General features: G+C 31.1%; 2 protein-coding genes across 4 annotated transcripts; both read right to left on the reverse strand.

Moving 5' to 3' along the window:
- Window positions 1-3331: 3331 nt before the first annotated feature.
- LOC137835027 (cAMP-regulated phosphoprotein 19-related protein) lies at window positions 3332-7296 on the reverse strand. Its single transcript, XM_068643319.2, has 7 exons — window positions 7124-7296; window positions 5537-5650; window positions 5326-5388; window positions 5148-5195; window positions 5010-5063; window positions 3670-3724; window positions 3332-3541 (listed from the first exon to the last, which is right to left on the reverse strand). The coding sequence occupies exons 2-7, from the start codon at window positions 5627-5629 to the stop codon at window positions 3498-3500; spliced, it is 357 nt and encodes a 118-aa protein (XP_068499420.1). The 5' UTR covers window positions 5630-5650; window positions 7124-7296; the 3' UTR covers window positions 3332-3497.
- Window positions 7297-12465: 5169 nt separating this feature from the next.
- Window positions 12466-18680, reverse strand: LOC137835028 (uncharacterized). 3 transcript variants are annotated; one of them, XR_011084995.2, is made up of 10 exons: window positions 17408-18680; window positions 16168-16297; window positions 15309-15805; window positions 14842-14922; window positions 14596-14700; window positions 13839-13952; window positions 13656-13739; window positions 13496-13567; window positions 12745-13146; window positions 12466-12595 (listed from the first exon to the last, which is right to left on the reverse strand). XR_011084995.2 is itself a non-coding variant. In XM_068643321.2 (10 exons), the coding sequence occupies exons 2-10, from the start codon at window positions 17726-17728 to the stop codon at window positions 12877-12879; spliced, it is 1674 nt and encodes a 557-aa protein (XP_068499422.1). In that variant the 5' UTR covers window positions 17729-17931; window positions 18547-18647; the 3' UTR covers window positions 12466-12876. The 3 variants fall into 3 exon arrangements, 2 of the variants coding, with proteins under 2 accessions (XP_068499422.1, XP_068499421.1); XM_068643321.2 differs by having other exon boundaries at window positions 12466-13146; window positions 17408-17931; window positions 18547-18647; XM_068643320.1 differs by having other exon boundaries at window positions 12466-13146; window positions 17408-17931; window positions 18063-18616.
- Window positions 18681-19249: the final 569 nt, after the last annotated feature.

Below are 19249 nucleotides of genomic sequence, written 5' to 3' on the forward strand. Positions count from 1 at the left end.
GCATCTTTGAACTAGAGAAAATGGATGTTGGTTAAATAGAGAATGTGAGCTATTGATTTCTAACTCAAAATAGCATAAATCGAATTGTGGGAATGGTTTGAATATCTTCTCAAGCTGGTTAATCCCCTTATTTTTATTATGGTTAGCATATAATTATTAAGACCTCATTTTAGATTAGAATAGATCCAACCAGCTTCAAATCTGTAATTTGATTTCTCAATTGCTTAATCTTCAAGACTAAAATCATAATGGCAATCTCACTCCCAGTTTTGCACTCCTGAGTGCACTATTATAATTTTAGTTCCCATGTATGTTTTTCCATTTTTATCTTTTGAAAATAAATAAATATTACATTCGTTACAAGAAAAAGCTGTATAGTAATGTTTTAATTTCTTAAAATGTGTTTTTCTTAATGTTTTAGCAATAGTAGATGAAATTTTATTTGTTCCACACATTATTCGACCAAAAATTATAATCTCTCAAATAAAATCTTAATGTGTGTTGTACTTCTAGGTTGAGAAGTTTATTAGAAAGTATATACACAAAACCAAACTAAGGTGTGTCAGAGGCAAAACTACAGCGATAGTTGCAGGACCCTTTGACCCCTTCTTTTAGTATATCTAGTTTTTTATTTCTTAATTTTGATGAAATATTTTATTTTTTTATAATTTTTATGGAGATAATAATGTTTTTTATTCGATAAAGATTTGAGTCCGATTTATTTGTTAATAACTTTTTAATTTTATAGTAATTATTATTTTAACAGCTACATATAATTATATTTACACTTATATTTATTAAATATGATTTTAGTCTTGAACTAAATAATTCAAAATATATCAATTACTATCTACTAAAATACAGTATAGTAACATTCATTTTATTTGGTAGAGTTTTATGACTTAGTTAATATGATTCTCCATAAAAAAATCAAAATTAAATAGATGTTATTTTATTATAATTTTTGAAAATTTGTAGTAACATGTAAATTTGATTATTCACTTATGTCAATATTGTTCCGGAAAGAAGTATTTTTTCATAAAAAAATGAATTAAGTGCAGAACTCATAAATACGTAAAACTTTGTTTCAAAAATACTTATCTTGTTTTTTTTACTTAATTATAATTATAATTATATATTTTTATCATTTAAAAAAATATATTTATAAATACTAATAGTAATTAATGTGACTCCACCACTCATTCATTTTTCAAAAGTCAAATTCTCCTTCCCTCCATTTCCATATTAATTTTAAAACATCAGTTTTAACCTTTTTAAATTTTTTAAATAATTTTTTAAAAATTAATTATAACCTTATTTTTAAAAATAACTTAACCTGTGTTCCATCAAACTTGAAAATAAGAAGAAAACATTACACCATGTATCATTCTTAAAAATGTATTTTTGAAAAAAAAAATTTAAAAATGTATTTTTGAAACTAAAAAAAATTAAATACAGAGATGGTGGGAGAAGGAATGAAGATGCAGGGATTTGCCTTTTCAAAATTCAGAGAGCCGAACCCAACACCCATCACCATTTAAAATTTAGTTCCAATACTTCATAACTACTCAATTTTTTTCCTGTAACTTTAGTTTCTTAATTTTTATTTATTTGTAGTTTTAGATTCTGAATTTATTTATGCGATATTTATTCTTTTATATTTAATTGTCGGTAACTTTATTCAATTTTTACTTTAATTATCTAACTGAGAAATTAAAATTATATGAAAATAATTTAGAAAAACAATTTGGGAATTTTACAAAATATAAGGATTAAAATTGTAACTAAGCATAAATTTTAAAATAACTTTTTAATCATTACAGTGCATAGCTTCTTATAAAGTGATTATCTTAATTTTGTATATTTTATGTTATATAGAACTTAGTACGCTCTAAAAACTATTTTAATAACAAGGCTAATAAAATTAATGTTTAACTTATTTTTTAGCTTCTTATTATTAATATAAGTTATTATTTAAAATATAATCCCTATTAATTTAATCCAATCAAATTGGAAAACACATCAAACTATTGTCGGAGAAAACATCAACGTACAATTTTATTTATTATTTTAAATATATTTTTAGCTTTTCAAATAGAAGTTTATTTTAGTACTCTAATCATTTTTATTTTGTTTTTAGTCTTTTAATATTGTGAATTTAATTTATTAACAAGTTATTTATTTTTTAATGTTTACTAAAGATTTAGATATGTTTTAGTTCTCCAAAATGGGGACATTCTATTTTTACTCTCCAATTAATAGTTTTCATTTGTTATTCTTTTAATTTTGTAAAATGTCATTATTAGTTGCATTTTCAGTGAACTTATTGAAAAATACCAACCTTTCACACTTCATTTTCATATTTCAAAATTTCAATCAAAAGTTCAATAACTCCAAATGGTCCTTATTGCTAGAGAGTGGTGACAAGTGTCATGTAAAACTCTTATATTTCAAAATTTTCAAAGAAAACTCTTATAAAAAGAGAGTCAAAGTAACAAATGAACACTACAACCTTCCAAAGATTAAAGTCAGCTGTGATAGATTGTTGTTGATCACATTTGTGTGAAGATGACCAAAATAATTTTAAACAATGTGGAGTTAACAAAAATGTAATAATTTTTTTAAAAATTATATCAACCAATTAAATTCAAGTGACAAATATTGACTAATACACCTTTTATCACATCATGAGGGTCTAAAATAACATTTTCCACCTAGACATGGAAACCTTTTAATGAAAAGGTAAAAAAGAAATAGTACCCCAAAATTGAAAAACTCAAAAACATGTTAATCTAGATATAATAAAAATTACTTTACTTTGTCACTGATGGTTTCAGAGAATGTTTCATGTACAGATCAAAAGGAGAATATTTGTCATGGGTAGGCACCATATATTGGAGAACTTCTCATGTAGGAATCAAAATGAAAAACAATGTGGAAGGATCTAGAGTGTTTTACATGGAGGGACCCAAATGAAATGCAAATGTTTTAGTATAAGGATTAAACCAGAAAACAATGAGTAAAAGAACCAAAATTAACATGACATTAATAAATGAAAAGGATTGGTTCATGAATAGGTTTATAAATAGGGACTAATTGTATGCACAATATTTGTATCATTGTTGAAATTGCAGTAGTTCAATGCATGTAGTTACAAAAAGAGATCTTTAGGTAGCCTCTGAACTGCAACACAAACATGTGCAAGTTTTTCATGTAGGGCTGAAACTAAACCAAGTTTAAATTAAATCTTTCACACCTTTTATATTAAAGAATCAAATAAAGAGAGAAAGGTGGGGTTGTATGGGAGGGGAGAGAGCAAAACACAAAATCATAATCCCAAGTAAATGTCTATTGCTTACATTCATGTCAAATATTCTGTCTTGTGCTAATATGAATACATGATAAACTTCCTTTATTGTTGAAACAACAAATAGTGAAAACTACTCACTCAGGTATTAGAACAATAGTCAGCACATCATCAAAAGACTGATTGCTGCTTACTCGCTGGAAGGTGCATCCTCAGCTGGAACACTTCCCCCTTCTTTGAAAAGGACATAACATCACAATTTAGTTAGTTCATTTTCATGATGCTGAGAGACACAAGGGAGAAGGGACATACAAGTTTAGCCATCTCAACTGAACAAAGCAAGCTATCAAAGCACAACATACCTTCTCCTGAAGGAGCGTAAGGAGATTTCCGGTAACGTGTTTGCTGCTGTGTCGGCTGAAAAACAGAAGCACCAAGTAGAAATTTGTCATGAACATCACATGAAAATAGCTGGCGCATTTAAGGTGCATTAGGATAAGATTTGAAAGAAAGCGCCTTCAGTTTGATCTTATTTATAAGACCCTTTTCAGAAAGTTTATTGTCCCTTCTTATAAAACCCCTCTGTACCCTTTGTAGTTGAATCATGCATTAATTACTCTTTTTCTAAAATGCCCTTTTATTCATGTTTTGGTTTTTGATCTTATTTAAAAAAAAACTAATACCCCCTGGGGATAGAGGTTCATACTGGTGTATCAATGAGTTGCCCCTTGGTTGCCAAGGTCTAACACAACTTTACCCAGGCATGGGACTGACTATGAAATTATATGTGGAGTTTTTATTCTTCTCAAAAAACTAAATTAAAAATTACTTTTTCTAAGAAAAACTTGAATAAACAAGCCATAATTTTGTTCTGTTAAAATTGGAGGATGATTACAGATTTGGTTCATTTCACTTTTAAACCATTGGTAGAGAAAGGGAATAGTAAAGGACAAGGGAGGCTATGGAGCAGCACCCTTTATGTTATTGTTAAAAATAAGAGACCATGATCTTGTTTGAATAAACATGTCTATAAGAACTTGTGTGAAAATAAAATAAAAAGGTGAAATTCATTGACCATTCAATAAGCTAAGATCAACATAATTTTTTTGAAACTAAAAAAGGGTTGAGTTGATTTTAACTTCTATGTGAAGCTCAATTGATTTTACCTACATATTTTCTCCTATTGATAAAAGTTTGTTTAAACAAGAGCGAGGATATTATCAACTTGATTTTTTAATCTTAAACTTATTATCCATTTATTTTGATTGTAATCCAAAACAGTTAAAGTTACTAAAGCTTTTTTATATAGCAAGTACAGGTCCAAATCTCAGAGTCATAACTAAATGGCAGAATAAAAATTTAATCGTCTAAAATGCATAGCATATTATTCTGCTTCAATTTATACTAAATCTATAATTTTTACCAACCAATTTGTTAACACAATCATATCACTACAAATCACAAGTTATAACTAAGCTTGTTACCATAGAAAAATGAACATTATCAGTGAGTTTAATTTTTTTGAGACAATTGATCATTTTTCTCTCTTTGTACTATAAATATAAATTATACAACAATTTCAAGAAACAGACTAAGAACATCAGGCAGCAAGCCATTCACACATCAGAAGAACAACTACTATTAAGCCATAGAAAGCAGTGTCACTATATCCAAATCTGGTATCAGAAAATTGCTTGAGTACCTGTAACTTAGGCCGAAGAGCCTCAAGTGGTCCCTTAGGCTTCTCACCGCCTTGCTGTTTCATGCAATGGCACAGAAGAGCATCAGAAATGAAAAGAAAGATTCAATGAAGTTATAGAGGTGTATTTTCCAGAAATACCTTTCCAAGTGCCCAGTCCGCAGAATCAAAGTACGCACGCTCATGGTCCTACCATAAAGTTGAGTTTTAGATGAAAAATCAAATGAGCATTGATCGCTGTATATGGGCACGAGCACCTTGATTTCATAATTTAAGTGACAAACAAAGTTTACACACAGAAACATCCACATGCACACACCTTAGATATGAGTGGCGGCTTTTTGGGCAGCATTCCTCCATATTTTTTCTTTACAACTTCCTCCTACAAGGTTCACAAATTGTTCATCACAAAATAAGAAATTCTTACAAACTTACCATTGTGTCAAGAGGCTCATCCTCAGTAAAGAGATTACTAATCTGAAGTCAAAATTTTAATTTAAGAATGCTAAAAGGCAAAATCTGAATAGTACCTGCTTCTGGGATGATGGCATGGTGTTAGCTGACTCATTAGATGCATCCACGTCCATCTGTCTGAGATCTTTGTTATCCTCTATGTTAGACATGAAGTCCTTTTGAGTGTAAAGCTGCAGTTACAACAATAGACCATGTTAATGAAAAAATTTCAGCTTATGAATAATGATTCAGAAATCAGAGAGAAAAAAAACATCAATCTAACATTGAAAACAAAATTGTTTATTCAAAAAGGGAATTTTTCCAAGAGGCATAAATTGTCTACAAATATAAGATGATCGAACCACATAACTCAACAAGAGGAAAAACCTGTTTGGAAAGTACTTCAAACGTATCTCCTCCATTTAAAAAAATCGTACAACTAAGACTGGTTATACTTATAGAGTTATAGTACAGAGATTCAGTAAATCAGTTCAGTCTTCAAACCCTTGAGCTAAAGTAAGATAATTGTTCACAGGACACAAGTGGGACAGAAGAAATATTTGCCAGAAACTCCATTAAACTAAACCTACCTAGTCAACAAAATGAGAGCTGCTAACACTAAGAAGCTCAACCGGTAATAAATGCTTTGGATAACATGCAATCATCATCATTCAATTGTAATCATGTGATTTAAAAAAAAGAAGAGAAAACAATCAAAGTTTACAAGGAAAATAAAACTCAGTCTTTAGCAAGTGATACATACTCTAATGATACTACAAAACTTTCTTATAATTTTATTTTATCTAGCTTTACTTCTCCACGCTGATAACCACTCTTCAGGATGTAGAGACACACATCCTATGATCCTAATCAAAATAAAGGAGTTTCCAATGGACAATGCTTCATCAGAGAAAAGCTGTCTAGCTTACAAGGCATCTATTGTAACTACTTTACAATTAAACAAAGCTCAAAAAGAACATTATGTGGTCTTCCAACATGTCAAACTATTTAGGCGCAGCCGCACAGGTAAAAAAGTGGCAGGCCATTATATCGATACAAGGTAGCAAAATCCATTTGCAAACTTGCTATCAAAGACCACCCAACCCATCAAAACGAAGCAAGTCACAAGCTTTTTGTGCAAAGCAACAAACATCTGAGCATTAAATAAACTGCCAGAAAAAGTTTTTCTGATACTTTTATCAGAAGACCAATAGCTCTTAAATAGAATACATAAGGTCTAGTACAGGAAATTCATAATACATGCACACTTAATTCCTAAGGGTCAATGATTCTCCCGCAGTAAATACAAAATCACACAACTATCCCTAACCTAATAACTACTCTATTTACAACTATTTAAACTCTATTCAGGTCTATTCTCAGAGACTCCAGCATAAACATTGGTTTTTGAAGTTCTACAACTCGACCCACCAAAAATTCTGAAGTCTGCATCTTCCCTGAACAGTACCAGGGGTCTAAATCATTGATGGGTATTCAGCAAAAGCGAAAAAGATTAAAAATTTAAAAAGAAAAAACAAAAATTGATAATGGGGTGGAACAAACAAATGGAGCAGCTATGAAGTTAAAAAGGGGCAGAATATCAATATTATTTTGAAGATCAAGTTGGAGGAAATGGAAAGAAGAAGATCGAAGTAGTCACTCACCGGAGCGCAGGGGCCACAACAACCGTATTCAGCGGAGCACCGAACGGTGTCTCTGCTCTCTTTCTCTCTCTCTAACTCTCTCTCTCTCCCCTCTCTATGTCTGTTGTCTCAGTCTCAGATCCCATGCTTTTACATTCAATTATTTTTTTGTCTTCTTTTATTTGCTTCATTTCATCTTATTTTTTGTTCCATTATTGTTGTTATTGTTATTTAGTTACGCATGCAATTTTGTCACATTCGTGATTGTGTTTTGTGTTCTGTGTTCTGAGATTAAAGAATAATTTTAATTAAGTTGATTACGCAACATGCACTGCACGCAGTTTGATTTATATTCTTCATTAGAAGAAAATAAAATCTGAGAAAAGAAACAAAAATAAAGAAAGGTTAAACAGAATGAAAGATGTGTTTGATGATTTTAGAGAAAGTGACATCAAAAGATTTTTTTTTTCATTTTCAATAACAAATAATAAACTAAAATTAAATAACATATCATTATAAAATTATCCATATATATCTTAGTGAAAAATAAAATATGAAAGATACAATTATCACTTTCTTATAAATAAAGAAATGTGTTCTTTTCTTCATTTCTTTAAATTATTTTTAACTCTACATTTTCTTTCAAACAAATGGATCTAAGTGTTAAGTTTTTCAAAATTATACATTTTTAGTCCGCATTTATAAAGTTCAAGATCATATTGATAATTCCATTATCAAGTATATCTTTATTCTTTATATGATTTACATATGTGTATTTTTGTTGCTTGTGGGGTTGGAAAAGAAAGAGACCAAATATAAAACTATATCACTGTGAAAAGTTAAAATTTTAAATGAAAATTAAAGAACTTTTTATAAATAAAATTTAAAAAGAAAATACTTTTCTAAATAAATAAAGAAAGTGAATATCATTTATTAAAAATATGAGATAAATAAATCTTTGTTTAAAAATATAAAAAGAAAATATTATTTTGTAAAAAAAATGATATTTTTTATTATATCTTATGTATAGAAGTGCATACAATGACATTTATAGAAGCTATTCTTAAAAACAAAAGGATAAAAAACATCCTAGACCAATTTAACAAAGGAACAACTAGAAATACCAAATAAATAAATAAAATACAAAGAGAGAAAAGAAAATCTTATTTTCTTTTATTCAAATATATACTAATATATTCTAATAGCTTCTTCAAACTCAGTGGAAAGATATGAGAAATGTCTATTATATTGAGTTTGTCTTTGAGTAGAAGAAATTTGGTTGAAGAAAGAGGCTATATCACCAAATTCATCCATTGATGCAAGGTTGGAATATGATAGATTTGAAGTTATTTGGAGAGAACTTTGTCATGAAAAAAAATATCTAGTTTCATATGTTTTTTTGTGACCGTGAAAAACAAAAGTATGAGAAAATGGCTACTAACTCTTACTATCACAAAGTAGGAAAAAAAGTAGAAAAGGGAACATATTAATTGTGAGGTTTGCATCCACTTATATACAATGAAATGTCTTCATCTCTAGTCGATGTGGGATCTCCAACACACCTCGATACCATATTACCAAGTAGACTTTAAGCCTAACTCAACCCCATAAAACCGGCTCATAAGGTGAGGTTTGCACCCACTTATATACAATGAAATATCCTCATCTCTAGTCGATGTGGGATCTCCAACACATATAGTAGTGAGAGAGAGAGAGAGTTTTCCAACAACAACAAATTTCATAAGAAGACCGTGAGAGATAGTGCCTTTAAGGTACCGAAAAATTCTCTTGAGTTGTTATGAATTGATAAACTTTGATTGCAAAGCTAATTTCAGGTTTAACAAGAGTATTATATTTTAAAACACCAACCACACATCTATAAAATAGGATCGGAAAACAAATTCATGATTGTTTTAGACAACATGCAAGAAGAAGCCATAGGAAAAGAAATAGAGTGAGCTTGAGCCAGGTTGACCTTGTGAAGTTCACAAAATGTACTTACTTTAAGTCATGATAAAAGAATGATTAGGTAACTACTTGATTTTAATACCCAAGAAATAGTCTAAGTGCCTAAGTTGGTTAAAAGAAAATTAGAATTAAGGTGGTTAAAAGAAAAATTAGAATTAAAATGACTTGTAACTTGTTGAATAAGAGACAATAAACAATCAATAATGATAATATCATTCATGTATACTAGAATACAAATAATGTGAGATTAATGTCTATAGAGAAAAAAAAGATCACATTTGCTTGATGTAAACCCAAATCAAAGAGAAGTATATTTGATTTGAATATAAGGAGGAAATTCAAAGAATATATTTGTCTTAAGCAAAAGTACTAACAATTAATACATTTTTAGTAATAGAGAAAACATGAAGAATAATATTTAATCTAAAACAAATATATGAGTTAAAATGAGAGAAAAATGAGAAATAACCAAATCCACGAATTTGAAAACCTTGTTTATTTCTAATAAATTATTTATGTGGTTTCTAAAAATGATCAAGTTGTATATGACTTCCCTAGTAAAATGAAAAGCAGAATCAAGATTCCATGTGGAACTTACACCACCTTGAGAAGATGTGTTGATAATCATAGTGTTGGGAATATCTTGATTTAAATGAGGATTCACTCAAGTGTCGAGTGGATTGAGAAGAAGTGAACTAGACAAGTTACACTGTGGAAGGATCATAGAAAAGAAGAGACTCATGCAATTGATAAATGACATCAATTTGTAAAAGCAAATGTAGCTAGTGTGACCATATTTTAAACAAATTTAGCATTGGAAGTTTACAAAATATCCATTATGGCCTCAAGCACTATTGTGGCTACCATAAATGACGCCACCACAACCTCTTCCCCCACATTTGTTACCGATATGAGCACAACCATTAGTAGAAATTAGATCAAAGATTTGGAGAGGTCTGAATATAGTGAAGAGCAAGAAATAAGGTTTTCTATTAAATTAAAGAGCTTGAGACTCATGAGTAAGAAGCAGTGCCTCCATTTAAACATCTAAAAGGATTGGTGCATATTCAGGTGGTAAGCCTTCCATCAACATGCTCTTCAAGCATAACATGTTTACCCACACCTACAAGTTCATCAACAATGAATTTAATATGAGTAACAAAATATCGCATCATCTTATCGCTAAGCAACATAGAGCAAAAATTAGTGCAAAGATAATAAGTGTGCATTCTTATCTAAAAATGAAAATACTCATGAAATGTAGTGCCAAACTTAGGAGTGTTAAAGTGGATCGGTTGTCAACCTGTCGTTATTTAAGTGGGACAGGTCAATCTTTTCAACTTACCCATTCCTATTGGCCTAACCCGCCAACACCAAGACAATAGGTGAGGTGGGACGGGCCTGCCCTCCTTTATTTTTTTTATACTTTTAAATATGAGTTTCATACTTTTGGAATCAAAATTGATAGTTATCAATATTTTATATAAATTTTTATTTACATTAATTTTTTATATTATTATATTTATTAAATTATTATTAGTATTTACTTTATTTTGTTAAGCATTAAACCTTTTTCTATTAGAATATTAAAGATTTAATTCAATTTTATCGTTCTTTCTTATATTTTTATTGTTCAAAAAGTGATATTAATGACTATAACAAAATAAACAGACTAAAAAAAAATAAAAAAAATTAGAAAATAACATGTCAACTCATTTTATAATAAGGCAAATTATCAATTTCAATCCATATAAAAATAACTAAGTTCAATAATATCGATCCAATCCAAATAAAAATAATTCGATCTTGAACTTACCAAAAGTTGATATACAAAATTCACGTAATCTTAGTTAAAAAGGTATAGTGGAGGAATAATAAGATTAGTAACAAAATGCTAAAATCATGTGATTTAATAATATGTTGAACTTGTTGACGCCAACGAAGATAATTAGAGTCATAACTTTATTTTGAACACAAGTAAGAAAATAAGTCGGCATAGAAGTGTAGCCGTCTTAGAAAAATATATCTCATACTTTTTATTATTTCTTGTGTTCACAAATAAATACAAATTAAGTATTATAAAAGTTACCCTTGAAAACAAAAATTCCAAAAACACCCTAAACCAATTCATCACAAAGAACAGTTGAAAACAACAAAACAAAGAGATATGAAAAAGAAATGAAAGAGAAAAAAATCTTATCTTCTTTTATTCTGAAATATGCTAATATATTCTAATAATAAATAAAGTAAACAAGAGATGTAAATGTTGTTTTACTAAAAATAGATGGGAAGTAGTAGCCAGTTTTAAAAGTAAAAGAAGAGCTTTTGAATTAAGACTATTTGCATTATTTTATGTAAAAGATAAGTGTTTTTTTTTTAATTTTCTGATAATTAATTTAGTTTGACGATAACTATATAAAATAATTAAAAACTAAGTGAAAAATATAAAATGAATTAGCAAAAAAGTAATGTTATCTAACATTTAAAAAAGATAAATGTAGAAATGAATCCTTAAAAAAATGAAAGGAGTGGCTTACACGTGATATGTTTAATTTTACATGTGAGTATTAAATTTAGACAGTGTTATACAGATCCAATGCATCTTCAAACCGACACAAAAATTATTCATTTCGATTATATTTCCATTAAATAAAAAGTCACCTTCATCATGTAAATTAAGTTAGCTTAAAGTTTTATATCAATTAATCAAACTCAACCATCCAAGTAATATCTTATAAATCTTAAATAAGAAAATTATTATTGTTTAATCAAATATTCGAAAACCAATCTCCTAGAATAGTAGAAATCTTTATTATTATTATTATTATTATTACAATAGACACAACTAGAAATTAAAGTCAAATCAGTGCATTTTCATCCTCTTTCGGAGCTTGTAAATTTGAACTTTTGTTTTGGGAATGAGAAAATGAGAGGTCCCACACCACGTGAGTTCTATAATTCACTCAACTCGAGTCTGAATAAAGTTTAGTTCTTAAATCAGTCTCCAATTATTTAAAACATTTTAAGTGGGTCTCTAAATGAAACGAAATTAATTAAATTTAGATTATGCAGCTAATATAAATGATAATTTGGACCATTGTTGAACTTACTGTTTTAATCTATAAGAGTGGTCTGAATAAAAGAAACTGAGAATTTGAATAAGAAAAGCATCATACTACATCTTATGATCCATATTCTATGAATTTGAATCACCTAATAAGTAGATCATGAAAAAATGAATCCATCATTAACTTGTGTTTTAGGTCAAAGTCCAAGGATTAGATTTTTTGAAGAATAAATGTGATGAAATAGTACAGATGGAGGGTGAAATATTTAGAAATGAGGTTATTGATGATATGATACACAAGTCTAAAATGGATGGTGATGAAAAAGCATTTACCAAATGAGAAATTTTATTAGGTGTATTTACAAAGGAGCAAAAGTGAGTGTAGTAGTCCTTGGTAACCCTGAAAGAGAGCATCTTCAAATGTAAACAAGGATACACAGACACAGATCCATGTCAACCTGAAGGAGCAAATGAGCAATGAGGAAAAGGCCTAGAAATCAAGGATTTTTTGCACTTCTTAATACCTTACTACTACATATATGGAATGTGGTTAAGTAACTATGCTAACTTTGGTTAATTTAACCACCATCTTTCATTCACAAGGTACCTTTTTTCACTGTTGTTGCTAGCCAATCCTTCTTGCTACATCTCACCAATGGCATCACAATTTTCTTCAACATAATGTTTACTCCTTTCAATCCCTTGGGGACATGCAATGAACAATGAACTTTCTTGGGCTTCAGCATGATGTTCTTCGCCATTGCTTCTTCCCTTTCTTTTGATGCAATTTGAATGGACTCCAACTCTTCCTGCGTTTGGAGGACTCACAAAAGAGACCAGATGCCAGAGCCTGCTCAAGCCACAGGTCAAATGCCTCTTCATCTTCATCCATCATTTCGGCATCAAAATCCCTTGGGAATCTACTTGAGTTGCTTCTCTGGTTTTTCTCCAAGCCAACCATGTTTACATGGAAACTGGGTCTATGGGTATTTGGCCTGCAAGCCATTCCCTGCAAGACATAAAGTGGAGTAAAAATCAATTCTTTTCAACACGGAAAGGTTTTTGTTGCCACAAGTCCAACAAAGGGACCAAATACAAGGGACCCAATAAATCTTCATTGTCAAAAACTCAAGATAAGGGTTCTTAATAAGCTGATCTGGAATTCTGTAATTCAGTTACCAAAAATGCAATATCAGTTTGAATACATCAAAGAACTTAAGATGAAATCCTATATTGCACGTTTCACCTTTTTATTGCCAAGATGTTCTGAGTTTTGACTCTCTAATTTTGAAACTTTAGATTAACCACTAAATCGAGTAAATAATAATAAAAAATGCTGTCTTTAATGTTATACTGACCTGACATATAGCCCATTCTGACACATCAAAAATTTTGCTTTCAGCACAAACAAAAGCACGTGGAATCTCCACCTACGAAAACAATATCAATATCATGATTCAGAAAAATGCAAACAATCTAACATTAATTTAACATAATTATTTGCCATGACCAATCTACCTTTTGAGGCCTGTCAAAAACCAAAGACCCTTTATATTCAACCCATCCATCTCCATCCTTGGCTTGATGAAACTGACAGCAGTCCTGTTTCCAGAGAAGTGGCAAAATTTAGAAGACAGTAAGAATTCAATAGAGAGAAATAGAAAAACATGTAATTTTATAAATAAGGGAAAAAAATCTGACCTGACACCATCTCGCTTTGGCCTTACTCCTGTTGGTACATACCCAAATATGTGAATTCCCACACTTGGTGCACTGTATTCGTCTGGACTCTTCGGAACGATAATCAGCATTATCCTAAGGAGAACACAGCACATGTATCATCACTATTTTTATAAGAAACACTGCATTTATCATATATCTTATTTAATGTCTTCATTCTTTCCTATTTTATATCGCGAAATTGGTTACAGTCCTTAAGTGAACTCTTAACATTTGAAAAGTTGACAGCAGATAGAAGAAACTAGAATTTTCAACTTTAAAAAGCAGAAGCCACTGTCATAACATTATGGTTTACAATATTATAGGGGTAAAAATTCAAATTCTAAGAGATGTGAAAAACAAATGTTTATAAAACCAGGTCAGTTATGGAACTGGTCAAGAAACTGATTTAAAATTCAAACGTTAAAACATCATATCAAGTATTTTTCACTAACCCACTGTGAACAAGTTTTTTAAGGCCGATTCTGGGGTTTATTTAAGAACCAGATCATTAGTTTTCTGGTCAAAACAACCAGGCCTTTTATCAAAACAATGCAAAACATTAATTTCACTCAATAAGGTAGTAGATGTGAGAAGGTGGAGACTCTTGTCCAACAGAGATTCTTGATTTCAAAAATCAAAACAACAATTTATAAAATGTAGGGACTGTACATATATATACGCAGAACCTGAGAAGATAGGTTAGTCATTTACAAGAATATCATATTACCATATTTACCTGATATGAACTACTATGAGATCTCTGGCAGACACTTTTAGCCATGGTTTCTTCTTTTCTTAATTTCTCATCATAATCTCGCTTCTTCACGGAGTCAGAAAGAACCTGGAGTTTCAAATAACTAATTCATGAGAGGAACCAATGCGAGCAAAAGTTATATTTTCTACACATTATGAATCAACTAAGCATTAAATGTTTGTTTATATCAACTATAAGAGAAGCTCTGCAGTATACTTCAAACTTTACCTCATATGCACATTGAAGCTTCTTAAATGACTCACTTGCCAAAGAACTGCCCATATTTTTATCAGGATGCACAAGCATAGCCTACACATGGGAATATTCCATATGAAACATCAGATGATCAGCAGCACATAAGAGAGTCCTTTTAACCTTTCATTTACAAATGACGTTTTAACTACTAGTTACAAATAACCCTCATCATTTTGTTTCTGATTTCAAAATTTTGAGAAGTAAATGCTGAAAACAGAAAACAAAATGACGACAGTGACATTTTTTGTAATTAATAAATGAAAACAGAAGACAAACCAAGCACTTATAAAGTAAGCTAGTAAACACAATATAATTTATGTCCAAATGTGATTTCCTATACATAATAACACATACTGCTTCAACACATAACAGCAGCTTAAATAATTTTTTTGATAATTAATAAAAAAAATAGACAAAGAAAAATAAAACTAAACAAATACCTTTTTTCTGTATTCCTTTTTCAAAACTGCTGCATCAATCTTCTTGTGCCGGCTAAATCCAAGGGCATCATAATGATTCAGACTCTTCAATATCCTTTTCATTTCATCATTTGAGCTTGTTGTTTCTTGTTCTCTGACAATTTTGTTAACAGAAAGTTCTTTCTTGTTATCAACAACTGCTGTGGTAAGAGCAGGTTTACTGGATGATTTACATGAATGCAAATTCTCAGGTTCATCAGTAGGGATAGGATATTCACACTCTTCAGAGAAGTCATCTTCCACAACTGTTTCTGATTGCTTATGCTCTTCAGAATGCGAGCTTTCACTCACATTATCAAACCATTGGAGAAGAAAATTCAAAATGTCATTCGAGAGGAAGGCAAGGTTTAGAGCAAGAAAAACACCCAGCCATCCAACTCGTACTTGAACACAATATATAGCATATATAGTTCCGACTAATACCACCAAACGTGCATGATTCAGGGAGAATAAATAACCTGCAAGTGTATAATTGAAAACAAATTTTCAGGATTGCAAAGGTAAAATATTCAACAACAATGGAAGTCCTGCATTGCCCTTAAAAGAATGTCAACTGAAGTGAGTAATAATAGCCAACAACACAGTTCAGAGTCAAGCAGATGGTAAAAATAAGGCCAAGCCTTTTGAATAGGGGGAAATTAATCATTCGACTAAAGAAAATATGACAATTGATAGGGATCATAAACAGAACTAAAAGATACTTCCTTCAGTATGAAGAGATTGATAGCAGTGTATACATTACAAAAAAAGTGTTTTCCTCTTTTATTCAGGTTCTTAGGAGAATGTAAGTGCAATGCTAAAAGCAAGAAGAATACCATACCTCCAACTATGAGTAACGTTCCAGTTATCCAGAAGTTAGCATACATCCACAAAATAAGGATGGCAAAAAGGCCGACAATAAAAAGCCCAGGAGTATATCCTAAGTATTGGACAGCAACTCCAGCAACACCCTGAAGCATTCAATCGAACTATGAGAAGCAATGTATAAATTATTGGTTACTAAATTGAACCGAGCAAACCAAATACAGAACAACTACAACTCCAAATTTAAGGTGGCAAAACCAATGTCAATATGCTAACAGAACCAAGAGACTGAACAATGCCATTTACATACTTGCTATTAAAAGGCACCTTTTTGTATAAATAAATGTTTTTAAATGAATTCAAATAAAGGTAAAAAGGGTTAGTAATTGAGAAATATGATGTTAGATGGACACAATGATTGATCATCATGCTTAGCTCCTTATGCCAGGAAAATGTATAAACCCCTTTCATCCATAATAATGTTTCTATTTCTGTCATTATATGCAAGTTCTACAAAAGACTCAATATTGGTAAAAAGCAATGCCATCAATGCGTTCCTCCACAGAAGAAACTAAAATCAATGCAACCAAATAATTCTGAATTAGTTGACGTTAACATCTAGACAACCACCTGTAGTTCACTTTTTGAGAATATTGTTTTAATAAAAATCACCACCACCTAAAGCTTGAAACCTAATTCTATCATAAAATTCTTATAGAGCATTCCGACATTTTATGAATGACTACTAAAATACAATAGTGAGCTCCTTCTACCAAGCTATATTTTACAATACGACCAATAAGGCAAATGTAAAAAGCCATTCAATCATACCACTAAATGATAAGCTAACTGCCAGTACTCTAAAACTGCTATCCAACTGAAGTAGGTATAACAAAAACACAAAGAACAAATAAGGGCAAATTACACTTACACCCCCTAAGTTGTAGCAAAATTTCACTTGATATTCCACCCTCTTTTGACCTTACACAAGCCCCCTAAATTTATAAAAGAATGCAACTCCATATGCCTACTGCTAGTACAGAATCTCCCTTAACTTCTTATGCAGTTAGACAGATCAGGGAAGATCAAAGCACTGCTAAAAAATGAAAGGGGTATCAAGTATAATTTCATTAAACCTCAACATATGTTAGTGTAATTTGCCCCAAAAATAAATAGCTAGATAACAGACTGACGCGCAGATCAGAAACCCATAACTGAAAGAATGAAGATTTAGACAAGTTGAGACAAAGACATACCATACTAACAAGCACGTATACAAGGCAATACATCGAAGTCAGACTAAGAAAGCAGCTCCACATTATAAGCAGAAGCATCACAGGACCAAACCTAATGAAGGACTGAAAGCCTCTCAGAGCAGAGTCCTTCCAGAAAATCAATGACAACCTAAGTAAACTCCCAAATCTGCAGCAACCCCGGCACACCATAGGCCAATGCCGTTCAAAGAACATAGCAATCCTGTCACGGCAACAAGTCACCACGGTTCGAGCACGCCAGCCGGTGTCCTTCTGCGACCGAAACCATTGCCAACACTGCTTGAACAACCCTATATCCTCCATCACCAAGGCCTCTCAAAATCCCCAGAATCTTGGTGAAACCTTACTCCTACGACTACAACTGGTACCTCATCTCATCATTCCAAACAAAATAACAAATTGCTGATGCTACTGATTCCCATCACCATCGATCCAATGCCTCATATATCCAAACCTTTTTTACTCTAAATCATCAATGCCATCCATAAACAAACCACCACCTTGATCTACAAAAATTCAAATAAATAAAATAAATAAGGCTTGCTACTCCAACTCCCTACATAAATCCACCAAATTCACGGGTTTCACAAGACCAATGGCTCCTCATCCAAAAAGGGAAGGAAGAAAAAACACAAACCCCACTACTGATAAGATCAAAAGAGAACATTGTGCGTGTCCATGAGAGCACTAAATACAATCACGTTCAAAAGGGGGTAAATTGCTTCCGAAATAAGCTTCCCAAAAGCAACCACTGTTCACAGAAGCCCCACACAAACATAAAAACACAAAGTAATACACAGTCGAATAAGAAGATAAAACCCTCTCTTTTTGACAAACACAATGCGACCCCTTTCCCTTTTCCACGCCCCACTTGAACTCCAGCGCTATCAACCTCGACCCTTTTCCGGGTTCAAGACCTAGCGCTGCAGAATGGGGCGAAAACCGCTGAAAGAAAAGAACTTGAAAGTGACCCAGAAGCCAGGGTAGCCCTAAGAGAAAAGGGTATGAGCCATTCAAGGAGAAGATCCAAGTTGAGACTTTGTAACACCGACAGAGAATGAGGAAAAGGAGAAGAAGAAGAAGAAGGGGTTATTGGATATATTGCAGAAGGAGAAGAACACCTTGGCCTTTCTTTCTCTTTAGATTTTGTTTTAATTTTTATTCCTTTCAGGGATTGCTTGTGAAAAAGAGAGTGTGTTTAAAAGTTTCAAAAAGTTTTGTAAAGATGAGTGAGAGAGTTGTTTTGTTGCAGAAGAGGAGAGAGGGAGAGAGGGAGAGAGAATTTCACATCATTTTTTAAATTATTATTATTATTTGCTTTAATTTTTGTTCAGAAATATTAAATGGGTTGCTTTGTGAACTAGGGTTTGAGAGGTGTGTAATAATGAGGGAGTGGGGTCCATCACACACACACTGCATTCAATCTTTTAATTCTCTAATGTTGCTTCTCATGAAATTTATCAATAACTTATATACAACTTCTTTCTCTTGATTTTTTTATTTAATTAGTTAATAAATTTATAATTAAAAGTACTTTTTTTTATAATATCAGTTGCAGATAGTGTTACTATCAGTTATAACCACTGGGGTTCACTGCTTCTTACATTTTCAAACAATTTGGTTATGCTAAAAAAAAAATATTTTTCAAAATTTGTGTTTGTTTGAATAAAATAATGTAATTTTATTATGAAAAAACAATGTGTCTGCCTTCTACAGAAGAAGTACATAGCATTGTAATGTAAATATGTATAAATTAAAAAGGAATTATGGAAGGTGAAAAAAGGAAAAGTGTATGAAGTATAATTAAATGAGTTGTCAATGTAA

The sequence above is a fragment of the Phaseolus vulgaris genome, chromosome 5 (genome assembly GCF_051622355.1).
Source record: "Phaseolus vulgaris cultivar YP4 chromosome 5, ASM5162235v1, whole genome shotgun sequence".
NCBI lineage: Eukaryota > Viridiplantae > Streptophyta > Magnoliopsida > Fabales > Fabaceae > Phaseolus > Phaseolus vulgaris.

Coding starts and splice junctions, on each gene's coding strand:
- LOC137835027 (XM_068643319.2), bottom strand. CDS start 5,629: ATGTCTAACATAGAGGATAACAAAGATCTCAGACAGATGGACGTGGAT. Junction 5,064..5,147: donor CGGACTGGGCACTTGGAAAG/GTATTTCTGGAA, acceptor TGCATGAAACAG/CAAGGCGGTGAGAAGCCTAA. Junction 3,725..5,009: donor CTCTTCGGCCTAAGTTACAG/GTACTCAAGCAA, acceptor TCTGTTTTTCAG/CCGACACAGCAGCAAACACG.
- LOC137835028 (XM_068643321.2), bottom strand. CDS start 17,728: ATGGAGGATATAGGGTTGTTCAAGCAGTGTTGGCAATGGTTTCGGTCG. Junction 15,806..16,167: donor AACGTTACTCATAGTTGGAG/GTATGGTATTCT, acceptor ATACACTTGCAG/GTTATTTATTCTCCCTGAAT. Junction 13,568..13,655: donor TTTTTGACAGGCCTCAAAAG/GTAGATTGGTCA, acceptor TTGTTTTCGTAG/GTGGAGATTCCACGTGCTTT.